The sequence below is a fragment of the Elgaria multicarinata genome, chromosome 13, assembly GCF_023053635.1.
Source record: "Elgaria multicarinata webbii isolate HBS135686 ecotype San Diego chromosome 13, rElgMul1.1.pri, whole genome shotgun sequence".
Lineage (NCBI taxonomy): Eukaryota > Metazoa > Chordata > Lepidosauria > Squamata > Anguidae > Elgaria > Elgaria multicarinata.
Window position 1 is genome coordinate 26997894 of NC_086183.1, and position 26349 is coordinate 27024242.

The 26349-nt window shown below is 44.1% G+C and overlaps 1 protein-coding gene across 1 annotated transcript; it reads left to right on the forward strand.

The window, feature by feature from the left end:
• The first annotated feature begins 4761 nt into the window (after positions 1–4761).
• On the forward strand, positions 4762–20639 carry LOC134408408 (phospholipase A2 inhibitor and Ly6/PLAUR domain-containing protein-like). Its single transcript, XM_063140664.1, has 5 exons — positions 4762–4860; positions 5643–5768; positions 7584–7736; positions 19586–19735; positions 20470–20639. Exons 1-5 carry the CDS (start codon positions 4812–4814, stop codon positions 20637–20639), a joined length of 648 nt encoding a protein of 215 aa, XP_062996734.1. The 5' UTR covers positions 4762–4811.
• Positions 20640–26349: the final 5710 nt, after the last annotated feature.

Genomic DNA, 26349 nt, shown 5'->3' on the forward strand with positions numbered 1-26349 from the left:
CTAATGAATATTTTAATACAATGGGAGGGGAAGTCACATTTGCTAAAAACAGGTGATGTTTCAGCTCATTTCATCCAAACCTAAGAAATAATAGCTGTTATCTCTTTTACTTCAAAGCAAATTTATTTCAACTGAGGAATTTTGTATACTTTTTAATGTTCACTGTTTTTAACTTTTGTAAACGGCTCAGAGAGCTTCAGCTATGGGGCGGTATATAAATGTAATAAATAAAATTAAATTAAAAAAAAGTTGAAGGAGGTGATGTTGATTGAAGATAACATGTTTATGTGTGATTCCCACACCCTCAAAAGCTGCAGGAAGAATGGCTCATGCCGTACATGCTAGAACCTTTAACTCCTCCTTATGAAAGCAATGGATTTAGCTCATTTAAATGGGTTCCTAAACCCTCTTCCACACCATTTCTTGGTCATCAGTCAGTAAAACCTTCTTCCTCCACCACCACCACCTTCTTCTTCTTCTGACTTCCACACTATCTCCATATGTTTGGTGCCATGGGGCAGTAATCTGAGTTCATGTCTTGTGGGCCAAGTCCACCATCCATTCACTACTTCAACATCTGTCTGGGTGATACATCAACCTGTTCCATAACTACATTTGGGCCTTTGCAGAATAAGTTGCCCAAGTCATGTTTTAATGACCCTATGCAATATGCAGGCTTCTACCACACATAATGAATTGGGGACAATTTGTTTGGGTAGTATTGGCCATTCATATGATTTATGATGATGCAATAAAAAAATTAGGTTACTGGGCAGACAGAGCCCAATTTAACTGCTCACAAAGTAAACAGCACCATAAACAGACATCAAAAGGACAAACAAAATAAGGGGAGAAAGTGGGGAAGCCAGCGGCATGGATGAACTGATTGCCAGTACATCTGAAGAAAATATCAGAATGCATTGGCAAGGAATGCTCTTGTACAACTACCTCCTTTACCTTCTGGTTGACTGTCTTTATCAGGTTGAAGACATGAAGGCCTAGTCCATGTGTTGTGTGTCCATGAACATGTAGAAACCTTTAAGCCATTATATCCTCTCAAGTAATATAAATTTTGGAATAGTCTCTTTAGAAGTCTTAGTGCAACAGGTGTGTTTTGGATTCAGATAAATCTCAAGCCAAATAGAGCTGATTCAGACAGATTCGGGAGATGTCCGAATCAAAACAAAGCCCGTCCGAAGAAGACTGAATCGTATTCTGAAAACTTTTAAAGATTCTGGATTGGGAGGGACCCAGAGACTATATCTCCAAAAATTCTTACCTTTCTTTCCACCAGCTCACAATACAGAACATACCAGACTGGGGACAGCGGGGAGGAAGAGGAGGGGATGTAGTTTTGTGACTGGCAGCTCTAGCTTCTAATCACAGCGAATGGTTTTACATAGGCTCCCCAATCACAGTGCTTTGGTGGAGGGATGTTGATGTTTGAGTCATGCCCTGAGTCTATTCATCTCAGGCAGTAGCAACGGGCATCCAGGGGGCTGAGCTGGAAAGAACTCACCATGCTCCACCCCCAAAATGGATTCCTCTGACATCACTACATATAACCCACTCAGCAAAAAAGTTGTACTTGTTTGCCACTTTCCAATGATTATGAGTGGCAACCATGAAGATTAGGGCCTTAGCTAGACCAGGTGAATCCCGGGATTGTCCCTGTGCATCCAGATGATGAGATCAGGGAGGGATCATCCCTCCCTTGCCCTAGGATACAGCCCTCCCCTTTGGGCCCACTTTTTCCATGGTCTCGACAGCGGATCATGTGGTCCGTTTCTGCGGGTTCACCCGGCTCCGCGCGATTACTCGTGAGGAGCCGTGAGCCGTGCATGGGGTTCAGCGCTCCTCAGAAGTGCTGCGCCCATCAGGGGTAGGGTGGGTGGAGCAGGGAAATTAAAAAAAACTTACCTTTGCACATGACTGTTTGTGTGCTCCGTCTCCTTTAAAAAATAAATGGCAGGCATGACACCTCTCTTCCTGAGGTCATCGCGCCTTACATGTAAACGGAGGAGGGATTTCCTATTAATCGCAATGCGAGATCTCCCCTCCTCTGTCCTGGACTTTCAGGTAGGTCTAGCTAAGGCATAGAATTTCTGGATCAAGATTCAGAGCCGAGCTGAAACAAGCAGCTTCCGTATCAGTCAGATCTGGCTTTTTATCAAAGTACCAAATGGAGCTTTGAACTCAATCTTGCTGTCAGAGCACACACCCTAATCAGCACTGTCCTCATCTAATAGTGTAAATGAGTTTACACTATAAACTATTAAAGCATTTCAGAGAGTGTCTTCAGGGCAAGAAGCCATTCTTGCGCTGTTTCTCAGAGTTTGCGTTCATTATTAATCACTGGCGGTAGTACAGCTTGTTCTTTTCCCTAAGCATTTCTCTCTTTTTTTGCTGCCGCTGCAAGTCTCAACAGGAGTAATGCTACTGGCCACCATTTTGCAACTTCCAATGGGGAAGAAACAATACTCCTTTGCACAGCCTTGGAAAGTCATATGCTTCTTGGGTAACCCAGCTGGAAAAGAAAAAGCAGAACATCTATATGATAATTTTATCTTGTAGATCAGCCTTCCTCAACCTGGGGCGCTCCAGATGTGTTGGACTACAACTCCCAGAATGCCCCAGCCAGGCTGGCTGGGGCATTCTGGGAGTTGTAGTCCAACACATCTGGAGCGCCCCAGGTTGAGGAAGGCTGTTTTAGATGTTACAGAACAGTGAGAGTATCTTTCCCGATCCCCAACAAAATTGGAGCTCTTTCTCAAGGTAGGGAGGGTGGAATGGCAGCTGCCACCAGGGATGTAGTGATACATTTTGATGTGCAGGCTGTCCTCATGGCAGTCCGTGCGCCCAAGAAGAGTCCAAAAAGAGTCCCCTGCCAATTCTTAAGAACATAAAAGGAGCCAATTATTTTTGCTGGTGGTAGATGAGTTCCCCGCTCTATTCCTACAAACATAAGAGGAGACCATCCAGTCCAGCATTTTATTCACACAGTGGCTCACCCACTATTGACCAGGAATCCACCAGCGTGATACAAGCGCAACAGTACCCTCCCACTATGTTACCCAGCAATTGCTATATATAGATTTACTGCCTCTGATACTGGAGGTAGCACATAACCCTCATGACTAGTAGCCATTGATAGCCTTCTCCTCCAGGAATTTATCAACTCCTTTTAAAGTCATTCAAATTGGTGGCCATCACGACATCTTGCGGTAGTGAATTTCCTGTTTTAACTATGTGTTGTGCGAAGCAATCCTTCCTTTTATTTGTCCTGGGTCTCCCACCAATCAGCTTCATGGGATGACCCCATTGGGTTCTAATGTTTTGAGTGAGGGAGAAAAATGTCTCCCTATCCACATTCTCTAGCCTGTGCATGATTTTATACACTTCTTAGAAAAGCAAATGTTGAGCTTTCTTCAGTGTCCAAAGCTCAACATTTGATTTTCTAAACTCTCCTTAGGTCATCTCCCAATCCTGTTACCTCTCAGCTTGCTTGGCAAGCAGTAATTCTTGTTATTCATAGTAGGAAAAGTATGATGGTCCATATACTAAAGGGTTTCATATACTAATTATTGTTGTTGTTGACTTTTGCGGTAAATATGGTGTGTCTCTTTCTGGGGCCATACTGAAAGACAATGAACCACTGGAATCCAGCATGCCAGAAACAAACAAACCATTTTGGGGTGCTGCAAAGAGTCTAAATGAGACTACAAAACTATGGTGTGTGTGTGTTCAGTACAAACCAGAATACTTGGTGATAAAAGGAGGGAAAGGAAATAAAAGCACACAAGTTACTCAAGCAAGCTTACTAGGGCGGTGCACCTCCAACCCGAACCACTTCGGAACCAGATCCAGACCTTCCAGATTGGGCCGGAACTGGTTCGGGTCGATCAGAACCTCCCCGATCCACTCCAGAACTGGATCCGGACCAAGATCCAGAGGTCCAGATCGATATTCGGCCCCCATTTTGCCCCCCCTTCCCCACTTATTGCCTCCACGGCAGACAGCTGAGGCAGGTAAGTGGGGAAGGGGGGACAAAATGGGGACCGAATAAGACTCCCCCTCCCCCCTTACCTGACTCCATCGTGGTCTGGGCGGTGCCTTCAACTGCAGCCCAGACCACGGCCTGTTTCTGGCCTTAGGCCTGGGCCGCAGTTGAAGCCGCCACCCAAACTGCGACTGAGCAAGGTAAGCCCCCCTCCCCCCTTACCTGGCTGTGCCTCTGTCACTGCACGGACCATGGCGGCAGCGGATGGGGGAGCCCAGTAAGCTACCCTTTCCACTTACCTGGCTCCAAAGCTTCGGAACAGTCTGAATCACTTCGAGCCGATCCAGACCTCCCCGATCCACTCTGGAACCGGGCTTCAAAGGTCCAGATCAGCCCGCTTCACTTCGGATCCGTAACAAAGCAGAGCACACCCCTAAAGCTTACCCCTCTCCTACCAGGGAACAGAGGCTGATTAGTTTGGGGGTAATCAAGGGACAATTTATTGCAAATCCCACAGATGAGGTGAACAAACACAGCCAAAAGCAGAGACTGAACCTGGATCATCCGTAGTGATGAAGCAGGGTTTATGCTAGACTGGATGGTGCATACGAAAACATCTCCAGCACTTCAAAAACTCAGTTGACTTCAAAGCACTAAAAGCAGCACAACAAACCAGTTGTTCTTATCTTCTGCCCTTGGGCTCCTCTCCTTGTTCTATAAATTACCCTGCATGACATCATCCTACGCTGGTCACCTTGGTTGGTATAGCTGTGCTCCACAACCTCCTGTCTCTTCATCTTCTCATCTCACTATGAAGGCACTTCTGAGCATATGCCTCCTCTTGGCCTTACTTTCTCTGGGTGAGTATGAACCAGAAGTCCAGGTTTCTTGTTTCTGGGAAGGAAATATGCAGCTGGCTAGAGAAAGGCCAAGAACTTCAGGTGTTCTTGAAGGCAGGAAGGGAAGTGAGGGAACCTGGCGTTCTTAAGATGGGAGGAGAAAGTGGGAAGGATGTTCACTCACTGGCACATTGTTTTAACTGCTTTTACTGCTTTTAAATTATATATTGTTTTAACTTGGATCATGGTTTAATTTGTTTTTAACTGTGCATATTTATTGTTTTATACTGAGTAGTATAACCAGAAGTTAGTATAACCAGGCAAGATCTACACTCCTGCTTTAAAATGGTTTATAACAGGAGTTTCAACATCTAGAGATGGGAAAGAAATTCAGTCCGTTCACCTTGTGAACCTTGTAGTGCGAACTTACCTAATTTCAGACTTTGGAACAGTATGCTAACCAAAATTCAGTTATCCTTTGAAATTCACACTTCTCTGAAGTATGTATAAAATTGCAGCAAAAAGAACTTTGCTTTGATATTTGCAAAATGATGAAAAAGAACTGATTAGACATAGTTTTAGCCTTATTAAAGGATGCAAAAAATAGTATTGTGTTGCATTGGGAAACAATAATACCCTTAATCCTTCTGAATAGATTTAGGCTACAATCTAAATCAAATATTTGAGGGAGGAAGCCCCACTATTACTGAGAAAAAGTGAAGAAGTGGGTGGACCATTTGTCAAGAATTGTGTGACTTATGTAGGTAATATTAAGGTTTTACAACCCTTTCTCCTGTCTGCAGTGGCATCTTTGAGATGTAAAACCTGTTTCAGCTGTGAAAGAACATGTAGAGATGAAGATGTGAGGACTGAGGAGTGTGGACAGGATCAAGACGTTTGCCTTTCTGTCTCTACTAATTTAACAATCTGTGAGTAACATGTGTTTTCAGTCCATTTAGCCAACTGCCCTTTCATTATTCGGTCTCTGGAGAATGCAGAAGGATTCACATCTGTCAGTGGGGAATCAGTACAAAACATTGAACCCACTTAATTTCAACAGCACATACCTGAACACCTTTACTTTCAGAAGAGCCTCATCTAGTGCTGAGCAATCAAAGGGGTGCAAGGACAAAATAAACTATAAGCAAGTGTGAACCAGCCTGGAAGCCCTGTCTAAAATTCAAACTGGGGTCTTCTTCCACAGCTTTAATCCCTCCATCCACCCTCCAGCAATGGATTGTAAGATTTGTAGATCTACGAGCGGTGACTTGGATTTCACAGGAAGAACTCTGAACACCATGGCAAAATGACAAGCTACTAGCCCTGATGGTTGTGTGCTATCTCCAGTATTTGAGGCAGTAAGCCTGTGTGCACCAGTTTCTGGGGAACATGGGTGGGAGGGTGGTGTTGCACCACGTCCTGCTTGTCCATCCCTGGCCAATGGCTGGTTGGCCATTGTGTGAACAGAGTGCTGGACTAGATGGACCCTTTGTCTGATCCAGCAGGGCTCTTCTTATGTTCTTATGAGGACTTGGCAAAAGGGGTATTCGGTAGTTGATAACTCAACTGAGACTTTCAAATGCCCTTTCCACATCAACTTGTCTGCCCCGTTCACTCTAACATTTAACTAAACATTTGATCTTGTGGCTGGTACTGACCATCCCACACCCAAAAATGGTTTAACTAGAGTGACCATATTTTGGAAACCAAAAAGGAGGACAAAATGGCCGCCCTCAGGAGGCGTGGCCACCCCAACATGCCCACCCCCAAGGCGGTGCCAACTCAACATGTCCGGCCCCCAAGGGGGTGTGGCCTCGGTCACATTTATTTATTTATTACATTTTTATACTGCCCAACAGCCGAAGCTCTCTGGGCGGTTCACAAAAAGTAAATGATAGCAACCAATGAGTAGCAAAGGCACACGACTACTATAATAATATACTAAATACTAAAAAAGGAACTTACACTTATATAAAACCATTTCTTTATTTTTTATAACATAATAAACAACCACAACAGTCATAGTACTAGGGTGACCATATTTGGGAAACCAAAAAAGAGGACACCTAGTGTGTGTGTGGGGAACCAGCTTTCTGAGTCCTGCAGAAAGTACGTTATTCCCCCGCCACCTTAAAGAACCCGATTGGAGTGGAGGAGGGGAAAGGATTTCATTCTGCACCACCACCATCCACTCCAATTGGGGCCTTTTCTATAATGTCCACGAATGACCCACTGTCCCCTTTAAGACCTCAATTGGAGCTCGGGGTGGGGGAATGATGTGCCTCAAGAAAGCATGTCATTCCCTCCTGCCATGCTAATGGCAGCCTTAAAGGGGAAGGTGTGTCATTCCAGGACATTATTGAAAATTATAGAAAATCCCCCCTGACACCATGGAAAGAACAAAAACCAGGACAAATCCAGGGAAATCCTGACAGTTGGTCACCCTAGTTTAACCCCATAAAATCAACAACCAAACTATATACAAAAATGGATGAGAGTTTTCTATTTTCAGAGGTTCAATTTCAAAGGACCCATTGACAAAAACTAAAACCTGGGCTGATGAATTTGTTAAAGCAATATCCTTAAGCAACAACTTGCCAAATTATATTGTTAACACCAAACTAACCGCCTCAACTGGCCAACTTACATAATTAGGGGCATCATGACATACAAATTTAAGTTAGGGGAAGATCGACCTGTTGTTGTTTTTCTAATCAAAATTCCTTTCTGATCCTCATTCATAGGGCAATTTCCATTTGCTTTTACTTACAAGGGATGTTCCAGATCTGACGAATGTAATGATGGCTATTATATTGCAAGTGGAGTAGATGATAGATACGGTCAAGTGAAAAGTCGCTGCTGCCAGACAGACGAGTGTAATGTACAAAACATGTATCGTAAGTATCTCCATCTTTTTAGTCTCAATCTAAAAGAAAAGCCAGTCACAAACATTCCAGTAGAACAAACAGAAGGAAAGATGAGACTATGCAGAGAGGCTCGGGTGTTCTCAGTGGCCGAGCTGACGATTGCCTGAACTCAAGGGAAGTCTCCATGTGTGAGAGAGGGTCTTCCAGAAGTTGTCCATTAAGCCAACCTTTTTCCAGAGCCTGCATAATTACAGGAGCCCACAAGCAAATGCACTCAGGTCTTTATTGTAAGTCTTTCTTCTAATTACAGCACTGTGGACTTGTAAGCCTATAGACCTACAAAGGCCTTCCTCTCTCCCTTCCTGGCTTTAAACTATGAACATCTTCAAGCTGTACTTGGCCCTTCAGGTGGCAATACTTCACAGTTCATTGGAAGTTGTCTGCTTCTAGGGAAGTAGCTCTCCAGCCCAAGCAGTGGGTGGGACTCTACATGTGCCTCAGATAAAGATGCTAAGGCTAGGCCCCCATCTTTATGGTGGCACTTTGGCACTGTGAGGTGCCTTGAACCCACATGAGTTCCTTCCTGGCATCTGCATGGGAAGGAAGGCAAGTGTGGATTTTCCAGCCCCACGCCTCTGGAAAAGGTAAAAAAATTAAAACGGGGGGAGAGAGAAATGGAGAAATGGATCTCCACAGATACAGATAAGGAATATTAAAAACAGGGATGGGGAAGGAACGAGGCAGCCAGAGGAAAACTCGAGCAGAGGGACTGGGGGGAAAAACCTCTCCTCCCTCTACCCCATTTTTTCTTCTTCTTATCAGTATCTGCAGAGCTCTGCAAATATAGATCATATAATAAAAACAAAAGGGGGAGGAACAGCCCCATTTCTCTCCTCCCCCTCATTTTATTTTTTTTATCTTTTCCAGAGATGTGGGGCTGATGCCAGGAAGGAACGCAAATGCAGATGCAAGGCCAAAGCGCTGCCATAAAGACAGGGGCCTAGCCTTAGCATCTTTACCTGAGGCATGTGTAGAGTCCCACCCACTGCTTGGGCTGGAGAGCTACTTCCCTAGAAGCAGGCAACTTCCAATGAACTGTGAAGTATTGCCACCTGAAGGGCCAAGTACAGCTTGAAGAGGTTCATAGTTTAAAGCCAGGAAGGGAGAGAGGAAGGCCTTTGTAGGTCTATAGGCTTACAAGTCCACAGTGCTGTAATTAGAAGAAAGACTTACAATAAAGACCTGAGTGCATTTGCTTGTGGGCTCCTGTAATTATGCAGGCTCTGGAAAAAGCCTGCATAAAGACAGGGGCCTAGCCTTAGCATCTTTACCTGAGGCATGTGTAGAGTCCCACCCACTGCTTGGGCTGGAGAGCTACTTCCCTAGAAGCAGGCAACTTCCAATGAACTGTGAAGTATTACCACCTGAAGGGCCAGTACAGCTAAATTTATTTATTTATTTATTTATTTATTTATTACATTTTTATACCGCCCAATAGCCGAAGCTCTCTGGGCGGTTCACAAAAATTAAAACCATCATAAAACAACCAACAAGTTAAAAATACAAATACAAAATACAATATAAAAAGCACAACCAGGCTAAAGGAGAGAGTTGAAGATGTTCATAGTTTAAACAGCAAAAAGGAAGAGAGAGACTCTCACAATGAAACTGATAGCAAAATAAGGACCTAATAGGTGGCAAAGAAACGCAAATGTAATCACTTTCAGAGGATGCAGTTGTGGGTATAAATTTTTAACAAGCAATTGGTTTGATAGAAAGCATTACAGTTTTTGACAAGCAGTTGCTCATTTTTATTTGTAATAAAGTTATAATAAAATAAAATAAAGTTTAACATGCAGTTGCTATATTTAGTAAACAATAGTAGATCATTAATAGACAGTTGTTTACTCTACAGGTCTTAACAGAATCTTAAGACATAATAATGGCTAAATTACATATATTTCCAGTTGATAGCAAGCAGTTGCTAATTTGTAATTTGTAATAAGTATGATGAGGTTAACATGCAGTTGCTGTATTTAACAAACAATAGCAATATGTACCATTGTAGTACTAATAGTAATATTTAGGGATGTGCTCCGCTCCGATTAGGAGCGTAGAAGCAGTAGCGGATTGGCCTGCTCCGCCTTACCCAGAGGCGGAGTAGGAGCGGACCGCGGACCCCCTAGAAGCAAGGCGAAGAGAAGCGACCATTTTTCGGAGCTCCGAGTTCAGTCGGAGCGCTCCGGTCGCCATCTTGAAAACATTTCGCCATAGGATTGCATTGCGGCAAATAATCGCGCATAACTACGTTGTTTTTGAAGCTATCGTTCTGGAAATTCTTGTGCACAGAGAGTCGTGGATGGGGGTCATTTTGAGACCACTCTCACCTCTCTGCGTGCTGTGGTTCACGTGCAATATTTTTTTAAAAATCGGGTCAACCGCGGGGCTCAAACTGCGTTTCGGCTTTTCGCCCATAGGATTGCATTGAGGGAAAGAATCGGGGATAACTGGGGGGGGGTTTAAGCTATCGTTCTGAAAATTCTTGTGCACAGAGAGTCGTGGATGGGGGTCATTTTGAGACCACTCTCAACTTTCTGCATCGTACGGGTCGCGGGCTAGAAGTTTTTTAAAAATAGGGTCAACCGCGGGGCTCCGTTTCGGCTTTTCGCCCATAGGATTGCATTGAGGGAAAGAATCGGGGATAACTGGGGGGGGGTTTAAGCTATCGTTCTGAAAATTCTTGTGCACAGAGAGTCGTGGATGGGGGTCATTTTGAGACCACTCTCAACTTTCTGCGTGCTGTGGTTCACGTGCAATATTTTTTTAAAAATCGGGGTTTGGGTTTTTTTTTTTTATTATTATTATTTTTTTGGAAGCGATGACAGGCACATTCAACTCCCAATCCTGATGAGAATTCATCTCCTCAGAAAGCATCCTCCTCCAATCCCAGCGTTGGAGGGGGGACTAAGGCAGACCCACCCTGAGAACTTTCTGTTTTGTGTCTCTTTGTGGGTTGGCGTTCGTGGAGGGAACACTTACTTAGCTAGTGCTCCTGCTTTGGAGATAGATTAATTTAATATAGGTTTAGTTTGGCGCGTGTGTGTGTTTGTTTGCTTCTTTCTGACTTGTAGCTTAGTTTGCCCTGTGTTTTCCCCTTACTTTGATTTAATATAAACTTTATTTTTGAATTTTGGAGTGTGTGGTTGGGTTGGTTGCCCCCCCCCTTCCCTGTATTAAAGCCTGACTGTTCTGCTTTTGTGAAAACTTTCTTTTGAAAGCATACACACACTTTTTGTCCCATTTCCCTACATTTATATTCTTAAACATATTTTATTATATTCTTTCACATAGTCCATTAGTATATATTCTCATACATATTATATTAGTATTCATATTTTGTTCTTCTTATAGTAGTGGTTGGTTCTTTTTCCCCCTCCCCTCTCTTAAATCCTGATTGTGTTTCCTTCTATCTTCTATATACCAAATATACCAAAAAAATTGGATTCTCTTTTTCTTCTCTGTGTAACTTCGACGGAGTGGGCTGCTTTTGTCAAGTTCAACAGGCAGCCACAGATTGAGCATTTTGGGGAAAGCATACGCACACCATTTCCCTATTCTTAAACATATTATTATTATATTCTTTGACATAGTCTTAGTAGTCTATTAGTATACATTCTCATACATATTAGTAGTAGTATTCATATTTTGTTCTTCTTATAGTAGTGGTTGTCCCATTTCTTGTCCCATTTCCCTACATTTATTAGTAATATTCTAAAACATATTATTATATTCTTGTAGATATTCTTAGTAGTATATTCTCATACATATTAGTAGTAGTATATTTTATTGTTCTTGTCCCATTTCCCTACATTTAAACATATTATATTCTTCTTATACATATTCTTAGTAGTACCTTATACATAGTATTAGTAGTATTAATATTTTGTTAGTCATCATGAAAAGAGAAAGCAGGCGTGCTGAAAGCAGCAAGGCTCAGTCTGCCAGCAGGGCTTCCTCTCCTCCTGTGAAACTCAAACGGGCAACTCCTTGGCTGACTGCTCCAAAACAGAAGCAGGACAAGCAGCAGGCAGAGCCACTCTCTTCTGCAACTTGTGCCCGGCGTTCTCTTTTTGAGGGTGGGAATGGGAAAAGTGCCCGTTTGCAAGAGGCACGTGGCAGCAGTGCCATTAGAGGAGGAGGAGTATCCCCAACTCCTTCATTCTCCTTTCAGCCCACGAGCCCGCTGATGGACCTAGACGAGGTCCTCAGCACAGTGGAGGGGGGGGAGGAGGAGGAGGCGGTGGGCCTCCAGGATGTGGGGGCTGAGGAGGAGCAGCAGCAGGCCGAGGCTCTCTCCCCAGTCTCATCCCACACCCCTGTTTCTGTGGCAACACCAGAGAGCTCAGGCGGGCAATTGGTGGTGTCACCACAGAAACGAAAGACAAGCATCGTGTGGGACCACTTTGAGTTGGGAGCGGATCCCCGCTTTGCTGTCTGTCGCCACTGCAAACTCAGCCTAAGCAGGGGTTCATCGACAGGGCATTATGGAACCAGCAGCATGAAGATGCATCTTCATAGGCAGCACCAGGCGATCTTGCTGGGGAAAGAGGCGGGCAAGGCGACTGGTTCCAGGGGAAAGCCGAAGGCTGCTGCTGGCACTGCCACTCTAAGCTCTCCATCTCCCATCCCCACAAGGGTTAGGCAGGCAACCCTGCAGGACATGGGGTGGGGGAAGTATTGACCCACAAGATGGCGTTTTCCAATGCCCACCCAGGGTGCTACTGTGTTGGGGCATCTGCCGGGACTGACTCCTCCCCAATACTAGATCTATGACATGTCACTCTGCCTGCCCCTCTGCTAGCCTGTCCTCCTCGGTGACCGACTCGCTGGGATGGTTTGCGTTTGCAATGCGTGACTAACTGCAATGCTGGCTTAGAAACCAGCCATCACTTCCTTGTGCCCCCAGAAATGCCCGCAGCCTGCCTGCCTGCCTGCCCGCCTCCCCCGGGGTGCTGCTGTGGTGGGGCATCTGCCAGGACTGACTCCTCGCCTACTCTGCCTGCCTCTCTGCCCGCCTGGTGCCTGGTTTGCTCCCAATCGTCCTCCTCTGTGCCCCTCAAGGCGTAACTGCTGGCTTAGAAAGAAACAACCAGCCATCTTTGCCTCACTTTGCGCCCACTTATGGGTTGGTTTGCTATGCGTTAGTGCTCAAGCCATCCTTGCGGCACTACAATGCATGCTGCCTGCCTGCTTTCCATTGATGGTGCTATATAAATAAATAATAATAATAATAATAATTCTCCCCTTCCCGCCTTGCAGCGATGGTGTATGTGTCTTGCTTTGACTAAGGGGAGAAGTCCTTCCTGCGCTCACTTAGACTTTATCAAATTCAATAATCCCTTTTTCAAATGTGCCAGAAGATTTAGGGTTATCTCGTGGCATGTTGGGATTGCCTTGGAACTGGCCCCATTGAGCTGTCTGCAATTGCAACTTTAAATCCCTGACATACTGGAGTGTTCAAATTTCAAAAGTTCCCCTAACATCAGGGGATGATGGGATTGCCTTGAAACTTGGTGTCCATGGGGACACATGGGTAAGCTGTCATGGGACCAAAGGATAGGTTTCTAACGTGCAAATTGACGTAGTTGTAGAATGGGACTTGATTTGGGGTGAGTTAAAAAGTTTAAGCCGCGCCAAAAATCAGGGGATGATGGGATTTGCTTGCAACTTGGCGTGCATGTGGACACATGGATAAGCTCTCCTGGTGCCGAGTTTGAGGTTTCTAACATGCAAATTGACGGAGCTATCCCAAGGGGTGTGAATGGGGTGCCCGATTTTCATAAATTCCCCAAAAATCAGGGGATGATGGGATTGCCTTGAAACTTGGCGTGCATGTGGACACGTGGATAAGCTATCATGGTGCTGAGTTTGAGGTTTCTAACGTGCAAATTGACGTAGTTGTAGAATGGGACAATTTGGGGTGAGTTAAGCCATGCCAAAAATCAGGGGATGATGGGATTTGCTTGCAACTTGGCGTGCATGTGGACACATGGATAAGCTCTCCTGGTGCCGAGTTTGAGGTTTCTAACATGCAAATTGACGGAGCTATCCCAAGGGGTGTGAATGGGGTGCCCGATTTTCATAAATTCCCCAAAAATCAGGGGATGATGGGATTGCCTTGAAACTTGGCGTGCATGTGGACACGTGGATAAGCTATCATGGTGCTGAGTTTGAGGTTTCTAACGTGCAAATTGACGGAGCTATCTAAAGGGGTGTGAATTAGGGTTATGGGAGGTGCGTTAGAGGGTAGAGCCGCGCCAAAAATCAGGGGATGATGGGATTTGCTTGCAACTTGGCGTGCATGTGGACACATGGATAAGCTGCCCTGGTGCCGAGTTTGAGGTTTGTAACATGCAAATTGACGGAGCTATCCCAAGGGGTGTGAATGGGGTGCCCGATTTTCAAAAATTCGCCAAAAATCAGGGGATGATGGGATTGCCTTGAAACTTGGCGTGTGTGTGTATACGCCCATGAGGTGTCATGGTGCCAAACGTGAGGTTTCTAACTTCAACGGAAAAAAAGTTGTTTACTTTTTTAGCTTTCAATGCAAGCCTATGGGGGGGCAAAAACGGAGCTCCGGATCCGATCCGGAGCTCCGGGCGGAGCGGAGCGGAAGTGGGCGGAGCGGGGGCGGGGCGGAGCGACCCGCTCCGAAAAATGGCGGATCTGCAAGTGAAGCGGAGCGGGGGGTCCGTGCACACCCCTAGTAATATTCTCATCCCACAATACAAACTATTGGTCACTACAAATGTGGGCATTGTAATTGTTGCCCACAATCCACGTAACTTCAAGGTTTTATCAACCCTATAGATAATTTTAAATATTCCTTAAGATCATTCACAACGTGTTCTGCTTCGAATGTCATATACATCATCATGTGCCCTTGCTCCAAGATGTACGTGGGGCAAACGTCAAGACCTCTTAAAACAAGAATATCGGAACATAAAAGCAGAATCCGCACCCAGACTATGGAAGCCCCTCTAACTTCACATTTCATATGTTTCCACCATACTCCTGAATCTTTAAAATTCTTTGCAATTGAACATATACAACAACGCCCTTTCAAATCTATCTGCATTTCAGAAATGTTGCTTAAAAGAGAGGCTTATTGGATATTTAGATTAGGTACTTTAATGCCCTCGGGCCTGAATGAAAAGTTAGACTTATTGCCATTTCTTTAAGGAGCTTCTTTGACACAACCACCTGAATAACATTCATTATTCACAGTCTTCCTAGCCTGCAATAGTTAATAGAACTTTGACTAGAACATTATCTCGGCTCATGTTCTACTTTATGGCTCTCACACCTGACCAGGTATACTCAATGACTTAGAGATTTCTTAATCACCTTTAATTACCTGCTCATTATGTAGCATACATAGAGGCATTGTTCCACGCCTTTCATTACACTCCTATCCGCAGTCAGCAGAACTCAAGGAAGTTTCTCAGGGCAAGTCATTTTTGATTCATCCCTTATCTTCTAATGTTTACGATGTTTGCCATACTATATTTTGACTACAAGTGTATTTATATCTAGAAGTGTTTCTGTTATCTTACAGCGACCAACGGATACCTCAATTAAACAAACCATATCCAGCATCCAATTAAAAAGAAACAATTTCCTATCCTGCAAGTGCTCAAAGTCCCCTACGAATTCCAAAGTGAAAATATATGTATATTTATCCTTACGTCTATGGTACAGTTGAAGAATAACAGAATTTTGGTTTTATACTACTGATGAAGATAAACAGAAATGGAATACACAATCTAGAGTTACCGTTTAGCCATAATTTAGTCTATTATCATTGTCTTAAGATTTCATTAAGACCTGTAGTCATCATTTATTCAATAGCAATTGCATGTTTAAGAAAGCAACTGTCTAAGATTTACTATTGTTTGTTAAATATAGCAACTGCATGGTAACCCCATCATACTTACTACAAATTGCAAATTAGCAACTGCTTGCTATCAACTGGAAATATCTATAATTTAGCCATTATTATGTCTTAAGATTCTATTGCTTAGATCGTTACCTTGTCGTGGTGCTGGAGCTTGAGCACCTCAAGGATGCCATGAGCTAAACTGTGAAGGGACACCCAAGATGGGAAGGTCATGGTAGAGAGGTCAGACTAAATACAATCCCTGGGGAAGGTAATGGCAACCCACCCCAGTATTCTTGCTATGAAAACTAAATGGATCAGTACAACCAGAGATATGTCGGTATACCATCGGAATATGGGACTCCCAGGTCGGAAGATGGTCAAAATGCTACTGGGGAGGAACAGAGGATAAGTTCAACTAGCCCCAGATGTGATGACACAGCTAGCTCAAAGCCGAAAGGATGGCTAGCGGCTGACAGTGCTGGTGGTGAACGACAAATCCGATGTTCTAAAGATCAACACACCATAGGAACCTGGAATGTAAGATCCATGAGCCAGTGTAAATTGGATGTGGTTATTGGTGAGATGTCAAGATATATTGGGTGTCAGTGAACTGAAATGGACTGGAATGGGCCACTTCACATCAGATCACCACCAGATCTACTACTGTGGACAAGAAGATCACAGAAGAAATGGAGTAGCCTTCATAATTAACAATAAAGTGGCTAAAGCAGTGCTTGGATACAATCCAAAAAATGATAGAATGATCTCAATTCGAATTCAGGGTAAGCCATTTAACATCACAGTGATCCAAATATATGCCCCAACCACAGATGCTGAAGCAGAAGTAGATCAGTTCTATGAGGATCTGCAGCACCTACTGGATAATACACCAAAAAGAGATGTTATTTTCATTACAGGAGACTGGAATGCTAAGGTGGGTAGTTAAATGACATCTGGAATTACAGGTAAGCATGGTCTTGTGAACCGCCCAGAGAGCTTTGTGAACCGCCCAGAGAGCTTCGGCTATTGGGCGGTATAAAAATGTAATAAATATTGAAAATATATAATATTGAATATATAGGAGAACAAAATGAAGCGGGAAATAGGCTGATAGAATTTTGCCAGGACAACTCACTGTGCATAACAAACACTCTCTTCCAACAACCGAAAAGACGGCTTTATACATGGACTTCACCAGATGGCCGACACCGAAATCAGATTGACTACATCCTTTGCAGCCAAAGGTGGTGGACATCTATACAGATGGTAAAAACAAGACCTGGAGCTGACTGTAGTTCAGATCACGAACTTCTTATTGCACAATTTAGAATCAAACTAAAGAGAATAGGGAAGACCCACAGATCAGTTAGATATGAGCTCACTAATATTCCTAATGAATATGCAGTGGAAGTGAACAATACATTTAAGGGACTAGATTTAGTAGATAGGGTCCCAGAAGAACTATGGACAGAAGTTCGCAACATTGTCCAAGAGGTGGCAACAAAAACCGTCCCAAAGAAAAAGAAAACCAAGAAGGCAAGATGGCTGTCTGCTGAGACACTGGAAGTAGCCCAAGAAAGAAGAAAAGCAAAAGGCAACAGTGATAGGGGGAGATATGCCCAATTAAATGCAAAATTCCAGAGGTTAGCCAGAAGAGATAAGGAATTATTTTTAAACAAGCAATGCGCGGAAGTGGAAGAAGACAATAGAATAGGAAGAACAAGAGACCTCTTCCAGAAAGTTAGAAACATCGGAGGTAAATTCCAGGCAAAAATGGGTATGATCAAAAACAAAGATGGCAAGGACCTAACAGAAACAGAAGAGATCAAGAAAAGGTGGCAAGAATATACGGAAGATCTGTATAGGAAGGATAATAATATCGGGGATAGCTCAGACGGTGTGGTCAGTGAGTTAGAGCCAGACATCCTGAAGAGTGAGGTTGAATGGGCCTTAAGAAGCATTGCTAATAACAAGGCAGCAGGAGACGACGGTATCCCAGCTGAACTGTTTAAAATATTGCAAGATGATGCTGTCAAGGTGATGCATGCCATATGCCAGCAAATTTGGAAAACACAAGAATGGCCATCAGACTGGAAAAAATCAACTTATATCCCCATACCAAAAAATGGAAACACTAAAGAATGTTCAAACTATCGGACAGTGGCACTTATTTCACATGCCAGTAAGGTAATGCTCAAGATCCTGAAAAGTAGACTCCAGCAATTCATGGAGCGAGAATTGCCGGATGTACAAGCTGGGTTTAGAAAAGGCAGAGGAACTAGAGACCAAATTGCCAATATCCGCTGGATAATGGAGAAAGCCAGGGAGTTCCAGAAAAACATCTATTTTTGTTTTATTGACTATTCTAAAGCCTTTGACTGTGTGGATCATAACAAATTGTGGCAAGTTCTTGGTGGTATGGGGATACCAAGTCATCTTGTCTGCCTCCTGAGGAATCTGTATAACGAACAAGTAGCAACGGTAAGAACAGACCACGGAACAACGGACTGGTTTAAGATTGGGAAAGGAGTACTGCAGGGTTGTATACTCTCACCCTACCTAGTCAACTTGTACGCAGAACACATCATGCGACGTGCTGGGCTTGACGAATCCAAGGTTGGAGTTAAAATCGCAGGAGGAAACATTAACAATCTCAGATATGCAGATGACACCACTTTGATGGCTGAAAGCGAGGAGGAGCTGAGGAGCCTTATGACAAAGGTGAAAGAAGAAAGTGCAAAAGCTGGGTTGCAGTTAGACCTCAAAAAAACCAAGATTGATTGGTAACTGGCAAATAGAGGGAGAAAACGTGAAAGCAGTGACAGACTTTGTATTTCTGTGCTTTTTATACTGTATTTTGTATTTGTGCTTTTAACCTGTTGGTTGTTTTATTGTGGTTTTAATTTTTGTGAACCGCCCAGAGAGCTTCGGCTATTGGGCGGTATAAAAAATGTAATAAATAAATAAAAAATAAAGATTACTGCAGACGCTGACTGCAGCCGGGAAATCAGAAGATGTTTACTTCTTGGGAGGAGAGCAATGACAAATCTTGATAAAATAGGTAAGAGCAGAGACACCACACTGACAACAAAGGTCCGCATAGTTAAAGCAATGGTATTCCCCGTAGTAACCTATGGCTGCGAGAGCTGGACCGTAAGGAAGGCTGAGCGAAGGAAGATAGATGCATTTGAACTGTGGTGCTGGAGGAAAATTCTGAGAGTGCCTTGGACTGCAAGAAGATCAAACCAGTCCATACTCCAGGAAATAAAGCCAGACTGCTCACTTGAGGGAATGGTATTAAAGGCAAAACTGAAGTACTTTGGCCACATAATGAGAAGACAGGACACCCTGGAGAAGATGCTGATGCTAGGGAAAGTGGAAGGCAAAAGGAAGAGGGGCCGACCAAGGGCAAGATGGATGGATGATATTCTGGAGGAGACAGACTTGACCTTGGGGGAGCTGGGGGTGGCGACGGCCGACAGAAAGCTCTGGCGTGGGCTGGTCCATGAAGTCACGAAGAGTCGGAAGCGACTGAACGAACAAACAACAAGAAGATTCTATTAAGACCTGTAGAGTAAACAACTGTCTATTAATGACCTACTATTGTTTGTTAAATACAGCAAAATAATGTTAAACTTTATTTTATTTTATTATAACTTTATTACAAATGAAAAATTAGCAACTGGTTGTCAAAAACTGTAATGCTTTCTATCAAACCAATTGCTTGTTAAAAATTTATACCCACAACTGCATCCTCTGAAAGTTCATAGTTTAAAGCCAGGAAAGGAGAGAGGAAGGCGTTTGAAGGTATTTGTAAAAATTTGATCCCACAGCTCCTTAGGATGAGTCTGTCTGCGGGGGTGGGGAGGTAGTAGATGTGGGGGGAAAGTGGGCTGGTCATGAAATTGTACACTAACGTTGGGCTTGATTCTTGCAGTGCCAGATTATAACAGCCTTAAACTCAACGGGTTCCAATGCCCAAGCTGTTTCTCAACAAGTTGGGACCATTGCGACAGCCAGGAGAGAACTGTCCAGTGCCGAGGCACTGAGGATCAATGTATTGAGTTGACTTTTGACCTGAGTCTATGTGAGTAGAATTTCCAACTAGCAATGCCGGGGGAAACTTGCATAGTTCCTCTCTCTTTCTTAATTTCTGCAGTGCTGCAGCAATGAAAAAGTCTTGGTTTAATACTGTGCATTTTAACATTTTCTTTTGTTCATATGTTACCTAAGACCCTTTTACGTGGGGCACAATTTAGCTTTGCAGACTATATTACCCATGCAGCTTCTTGTTGGCAAGGATAGAGGAACTTCTAGATTACCCCCCGCCACCTGATTGTCCATAGTCATAAGAACATAAGAGGAGCCCTGATGCTGGATCAGACAAAGGGTCCATCTAGCCCAGCACTCTGTTCACATAGTGGCCAACCAGCTGTCGACTAGGAACCCACAAAGAGGACATGGCTGCAACAGCTCCCTCCCACGTATATTCCCAAACAACTGATGCATATAGCTGAATGCCACTAATACTTACAGATTATTAGGCTTTTAACCAATTATTATTGGGGAGAAATGTTTGCTGTGTCACCCATCCAACAGTATTGTCTTTTTTTAAATGTATCTCATGTATGCAGACTATCTTGCTGCATACAGATCTGGGCAAAGGTAGCTTCGTGAGTGACCCAAGGCCTTATTAATCCAGATCGTGCACAGACTTACCCTGAGATTTGGATCCAGTTTTTGGAGTAGGGATATGCTCATTGTCCTATAATATCTACAAGATAGATTTTTCAAGTGCATATCCTACTTTTTCTTATCCAGATGGATTACCCAAGCAACATATTAATTTCCGCGGCTGTTCAAACAAGGAGTTATGTTTCAACCCAACTGGAAAGACAAAATATGGTAATGGCCTGCTAGTATTCGACTATGACTTCATATTGTGTGAAAAAGCCAAGGGATCAACCAAGCAGCCTGAAACTAAGGAGTAGGTAGAGGAGAGCAAATGGATTCCAAAAAGCAATTCATCCAAGTTCTGTATTGGGGTGGCAATTTCAAAATAGCAATGCCAAACGCTGGTGATGTTTTCAGTCTGTGGTTGCAACAATGTGAAAATACAACAATAATGAATAAATTAAATGATGAATAATTTTCCGCCTTTTCATGCTGTCTCAAATAAGCTGTCGGAGGCAGCTGCCTCAGGCTCTAAAATACTTATCTGTGAGTGTGTGAGTATCTTTAAAGGGACCCTATCTACAAAGGACACATCAGTTTGCAAAACAGAATGTATAGACAGGTCGGAAGATGGTATATGAATACAGAAACAAAGAGATGGAACAGGACGGGAAAGCACAATTGGGTTAAAATCCAGCTAGTGCAGGGGAATCAGATGCAGCAGAGATCACCAGGGCCAGATCTACACCAAGCAGGATATGACACTTTGAAAATGGTTTGAAATCTGTATGTAGAGTGTGTCCTGGGCCCCAACAGTTGTCACTCCTGTCATAAACCATTTTAAAGCAGTAGTGTAGATTCTGCCCAGGATTCCTGTATCTTTGTTTCAGCAAGTGTCATTTTGTCTACTGTTAACATGATAAATCACTTCTTTCAAAATAACTTTCTGAACAGTAGACTGCATGAAGGCAGCAAGCCTTTATACACCAGTTGCTGGGGAGCATGGCCGCTGTTGCACCGTGTCCTGCTTGTGGGTCTATGGTCTTCAGCTGGTCTACACGGAGCACTTCAGATGGAAGTTCTTCTTCTAATGTAGTGGGAAATTCTGAGAAAAGTCTTTTGGTTCTTCATTTACAATATCCGTGTAAAGATCCCTTTGTTTATGTTGTGTCTTTGATGTAGAACATGTCAAACCTGTAATCTGATTACTCCTTTCCTGAGGTTCAGATAGTGCAGCTTTTTTGGCTAACTTATCCACTTGGGCCGGATCTACACTAGTCTTATAACGTTGCTAGTGTCCCTTTCTAACACGGTTCTCTGTAGGGGTGTGCACGGACCCCCCGCTCCGCTTCACTTCCAGATCCACGATTTTTGGATCAGGCCACTTCACTCCGCCCCCGCTCCGCCCATGCCCGCTCCGGTCCGCTGCGGAGCTCCGGATCCAGATCGGAGCTCCGTTTCCCCCCCCCATAGGCTTGCATTAAGCTTAAAAAGTATACAACTTTTTTTCTGTGAAAGTTAGAAACCTCATGTTTGGCACCATGACACCTCATGGAGGTATACACACGCACGCCAAGACTCAAGGCAAACCCATCATCCCCTGATTTTTGGGGAATTTATGAAAATCCAACACCCCATTCACACCCCTTTCGATAGCTCCATCAATTTGCACGTTAAAAACCTCAAACTCACCACTATGAAAGCTTATCCAGGGACACACATGCACGCCCAGACTCAAGGCAGTCACATCATCCCCTGATTTTTGGGGAATTTATGAAAATTGGGCACCCCATTCACGCCCCTTTTGATAGCTCTGTCAATTTGCATGTTAGAAACCTCAAACTCACCACCATGAAAGCTTATCCAGGGACACACATGCACACCCAGACTCAAGGCAGTCCCATCATCCCCTGATTTTTGGGGAATTTATGAAAATTGGGCACCCCATTCACACCCCTTTCCATAGCTCCGTCAATTTGCACGTTAAAAACCTCAAACTCACCACCATGATAGCTTATCCAAGGATACACACGCATGCCCAGACTCAAGGCAGTCCCATCATCCCCTGTTTTTTGGCAGGGCTTAAACCTGCAGACATCTCAATGGGGCCATTTCAAAGGAAATCCCAACATGCCATGAATTGGGGAGTAGAGATAAACCTATATGAATCTTCTTCCACACTTGAAAAATGGATTTGGAACTTCCAAAACTCCAAGTGAGCGCATGAAGGACTTCTCCCCTGAGTCAAAGCCAGACACACACAACATCCCTGCGAGGCGGGCAGGGGAGGAGAGAGGGAAGGCAGGCAGGCAGGCAGCAGACATTTCTGGGGGCATAAGGAAGTGAGCCAAGGATAAGCCAGTAATGCATATAAAATGGAATAAATAAATAAATGAAGGAGGGGTGGAATTAAAAGCAGCAGTGTTGCTGAATAAACAACAAGAAGAACTTTTTTAAAAAGGCTATATCTGTCTTTTACCAGCAAAAGGAGGACGTGCCCAGGGGAGGGGGAAGCAGCTGCCAATTTGATTGGTCAACCAGTCTTTTAAGAAGCAAGGCTGTCAGTTCAACTCATGAAAGCCATTGCTCCACCACGAGAGCTCTGAGAAATAGAACTCTCACTTCAACTCATGATAGGCATTGCTCCACCGGGTTACTTTCTTTGGAAGGCTCTGATGGCCCTCCAAGTACAGGAGAGAGTGAGGGCACGTCCACATGGGATGCCCTAGGGGAGCTCATCCCCTTGCACCACATCTTTTCAGTTGTTCCCCAAAGTTAGGGTGGGTAGCAGTGCTGTGTGTTTCCTATCTGTTAGTATGATTTCAGGTTGTGTTAGTGCATTTGGTGGAGCTACTGTTTTAAAAAAACACTGGGAAAACTCCATTCAGAGTAGAAAGAGAAGTTTCCCAGAATCCCAAGTTACCCGTTTTGCCTATCCCCTCCTCCAACTTTGGGATCATGTGATCATGACCGGGAGTTGACTCTGCCCCTCAGTCCTTCGGAAAAGGTATTTTTCCCGCCGGTTTTTTAAAACATTCTAGCACACGAACCGCACCACGCAGAGAGCTGAGAGTAGTCTCAAAATGACCCCCATCCACGACTCTCCAAGCACAAGAATTTTCAGAAAGATAGCTTCAAAAACAACACAGTTATCCCCCTTTCTTTTCTGCAATGCAATCCTATGGGCAAAATGTTTCAAGATGGCGATCGGATCGGACCACGGAAACCGGAGCGCTCCCAAAATGGGCGCTTCTCTTCGCCTTGCTTCTAGGGGTCCGCGGTCCGCTTCTACTCCACCTCTGGGCAAGGCGGAGCAGGCCAATTCACTTCTGCTTCTGCGCTTCTAATCGGAGTGGAGCACATGCCTAGTTCTCTGTACCACGGGGCACACTAGCGTTACTTACGTTTAGCTGTAACGTTACTGCAGGGCACATTGTTAAATCCTTTCATTGTTCTCCCTCCCTCTGAGCGTAGCAGAGTTGCTGGGTTTGCTCCGCCCACTGCCTGCCTCATTCCTAGCCAGCAGTGCAGGGCAATAGTCATAAGCACACACACAAACCTCCTCCCAAAACATCTTAATGCAGGTCCCAGGGAATAGCCTGAGTGTGTAGGAGCCAGCCACCTTGCTGAAGCTAAGCAGGGTTGGGTCTGGTCAGGGTTTAGATGGGAGACCAAATTGAAAAGTTTTAACAGCAGCTGCATTTAAGCCCCGCTGGTTATGAGTTTTGGACTGGGACCAAGAGACCTTGTTAATTTTCCTGCACGGAGCTACAGCGATCCTTTGAGCGCTCCTCAGCTCCATTGCAAAGAGGGGGGAAATGTTTAAAAAAAATCATAAAAAATCAACTGGTGACCCAATTTGATTCAAATTTTAAGGCAGGATGCTTGGGAGTACTTCACAATAAAAGCAGATTCTAAGGTGGAAAACATCTGAGTCCTTTGCATGCAATTGTCAGTGATTGAACAGTATAACGCTGGTGTGATTTATCTACTATAGCAGATAAGATAGCAAAAGGGGCGAAGGAAGGAGAACAAGAAGTGGGCGGAGCAAACCCAGCAGCTCTGGGTTGGGAGAGGAAAATTACCGGTAGAACGAGGCACATGCATCTGTAGCCACGCTGGAACTAAGAAATAGAACCTGTAAGTACAACTCATTTACAACGTTGGAGACCCAGGGTCACGTGACGCTGTGCGTCACAGTAACCCATTCAAAACGTTAGAATAACACCAGTGTAGATTCCCACTTGGTCATTTCAATATTTTCAGTTTGGATCAGTTGCTCTTCCATGAGCCAGCACATGTTGAATAGGATCAGATTTAGGTTGTCTCTCTTCTAATTACAGAGCAAATTCCTTCCATACCTGCTTGTGTAACAATATATTGCCATCAATTTTCAAACCGTGACTGATGGGGTCATGTGAGCCATTCCTTTTTTCTTTTCTTTTTTATTGTTCTTTAGTTCTAGTTATATAAATCACATATTGAGCTTTATCACACCAGCGTTATACTGTGCAATCACTGTGAATTGCGTGCAAAGGACTCCGAAGTTTTCCAGCTTATAAACTGCTTTTATTGTGAAGTACTCTGAAGTTTTCCAATTTATAATCTGCTTTGACTGTGAAATACTCCCATGCATCCTGCTTTAATTGTGCTTCATAGCCAAAAGAACCAACCTGTTTTGGTACTACTTTTGGAACAAATCATTTGTTGTTTTCCAAGTGGCCACTGGGGGCACAGGAGCAGGATTAGATAGGTTTAAAGAAAAATTAAACAAATGCTTACATCTGTGTAAGTTTTAAAGATAAAGACATCAAAATTGGCGCAGTAATAGATATTAAAGAGAGCTTTAAGCATACCGTATTTGAATCAGATTGGGTCATCTGTTGATTTTTAATGATTTTTTACATTTCCCCCTTAAATCCTTTACCTGGTATGCAAAGGATCTTAGAAGTAGGGGTGTGCACGGACCCCCCACTCCGCTTCACTTTAAGATCCGCCATTTTCGGATCGGCCCGCCCCGCCCCCACTCCGCCTGTGCCCACTCCGCTCCGCTCGGAGCTCCGCCGGCCCCCCAATCCTCTTCGCCTCCGCCTTAAGGGCAGGCGAAGCCCCCCGCTCCGCTACTGCTTCTCCGGTCCGATTAGAAGCGGAGCACATCCCTACTTAGAAGCACTGCCGCCCAGGGTGTGATTTAGCTAGCAACAACAACAACGACAGCTAAACACTGTAAGGGATAATTCGGGGAAAACAGGTACGTAGGATGAAGCTAAATAAGTCATACATTTACATTCACATAATGAATTGGGGACCATTTGTTTGGGCAGTGTTGGCCATTCACATGATTGATGCTGCAGCAAAAAAAATTAGGTTACTGGGCAGACAGAGCCCAATTTAACTGCTCACAAGATAGAGAGGACCAAAAAGACAAACAAAACAAGGGAGAAAGGTGGGGGGGAAGCCAGCGGCATGGATTAATTGTTTGCCAGTATATCTGAAGAAAATATCAGAATGCATTGGCAAGGAATTCTCTTGTACAGCTACCTCCTTTACCTTCTGGTTGACTGTCTTTATCAGGTTGAAGGTATGCAGGTCTAGTCCACGTGTTGTGTGTCGATGAACATGCAGAAACCTTTAAGCTTTTACATCTTGTTAGAGTCGTGTGCTTTGGATTCAGAAAAATCTCAAGCCAAGTAGAGCTCATCCAGACAGACTCAGGAGATGTCGGAATCAAAACAAAGCCCCTCCAGAGAAGACTTGTGTGCATTCAGTACAAACTAGAATACTTGGTAATAAAAGAAGGAAAAGGGCGGGGGGGGGGGGACACAAGTTGCTGCAGCTTACTTCTCTCCTACCAGGAAACACAGGCTGATTAGTTTCAGGTCCATCAAGAGGCAATTTCTTGCAAATCCCAGAGAAGAGCTGAACATACACAGCCCAAAACAGAGACTGAACCTGGATTCTTCATGGTCATGTTTACCCACATCCGGAGTGTTGAAGCAGGGTTTACGCTAGACTGGATGGTGCCAT

Excerpts from the sequence above, each read along its gene's own strand:
- LOC134408408 (XM_063140664.1), top strand. The coding sequence starts at position 4,812 with ATGAAGGCACTTCTGAGCATATGCCTCCTCTTGGCCTTACTTTCTCTG. Across the intron at positions 4,861-5,642 it reads CTTGGCCTTACTTTCTCTGG|TGGCATCTTTGAGATGTAAA; the intron begins GTGAGTATGAAC and ends TCCTGTCTGCAG. Across the intron at positions 7,737-19,585 it reads TAATGTACAAAACATGTATC|TGCCAGATTATAACAGCCTT; the intron begins GTAAGTATCTCC and ends TGATTCTTGCAG.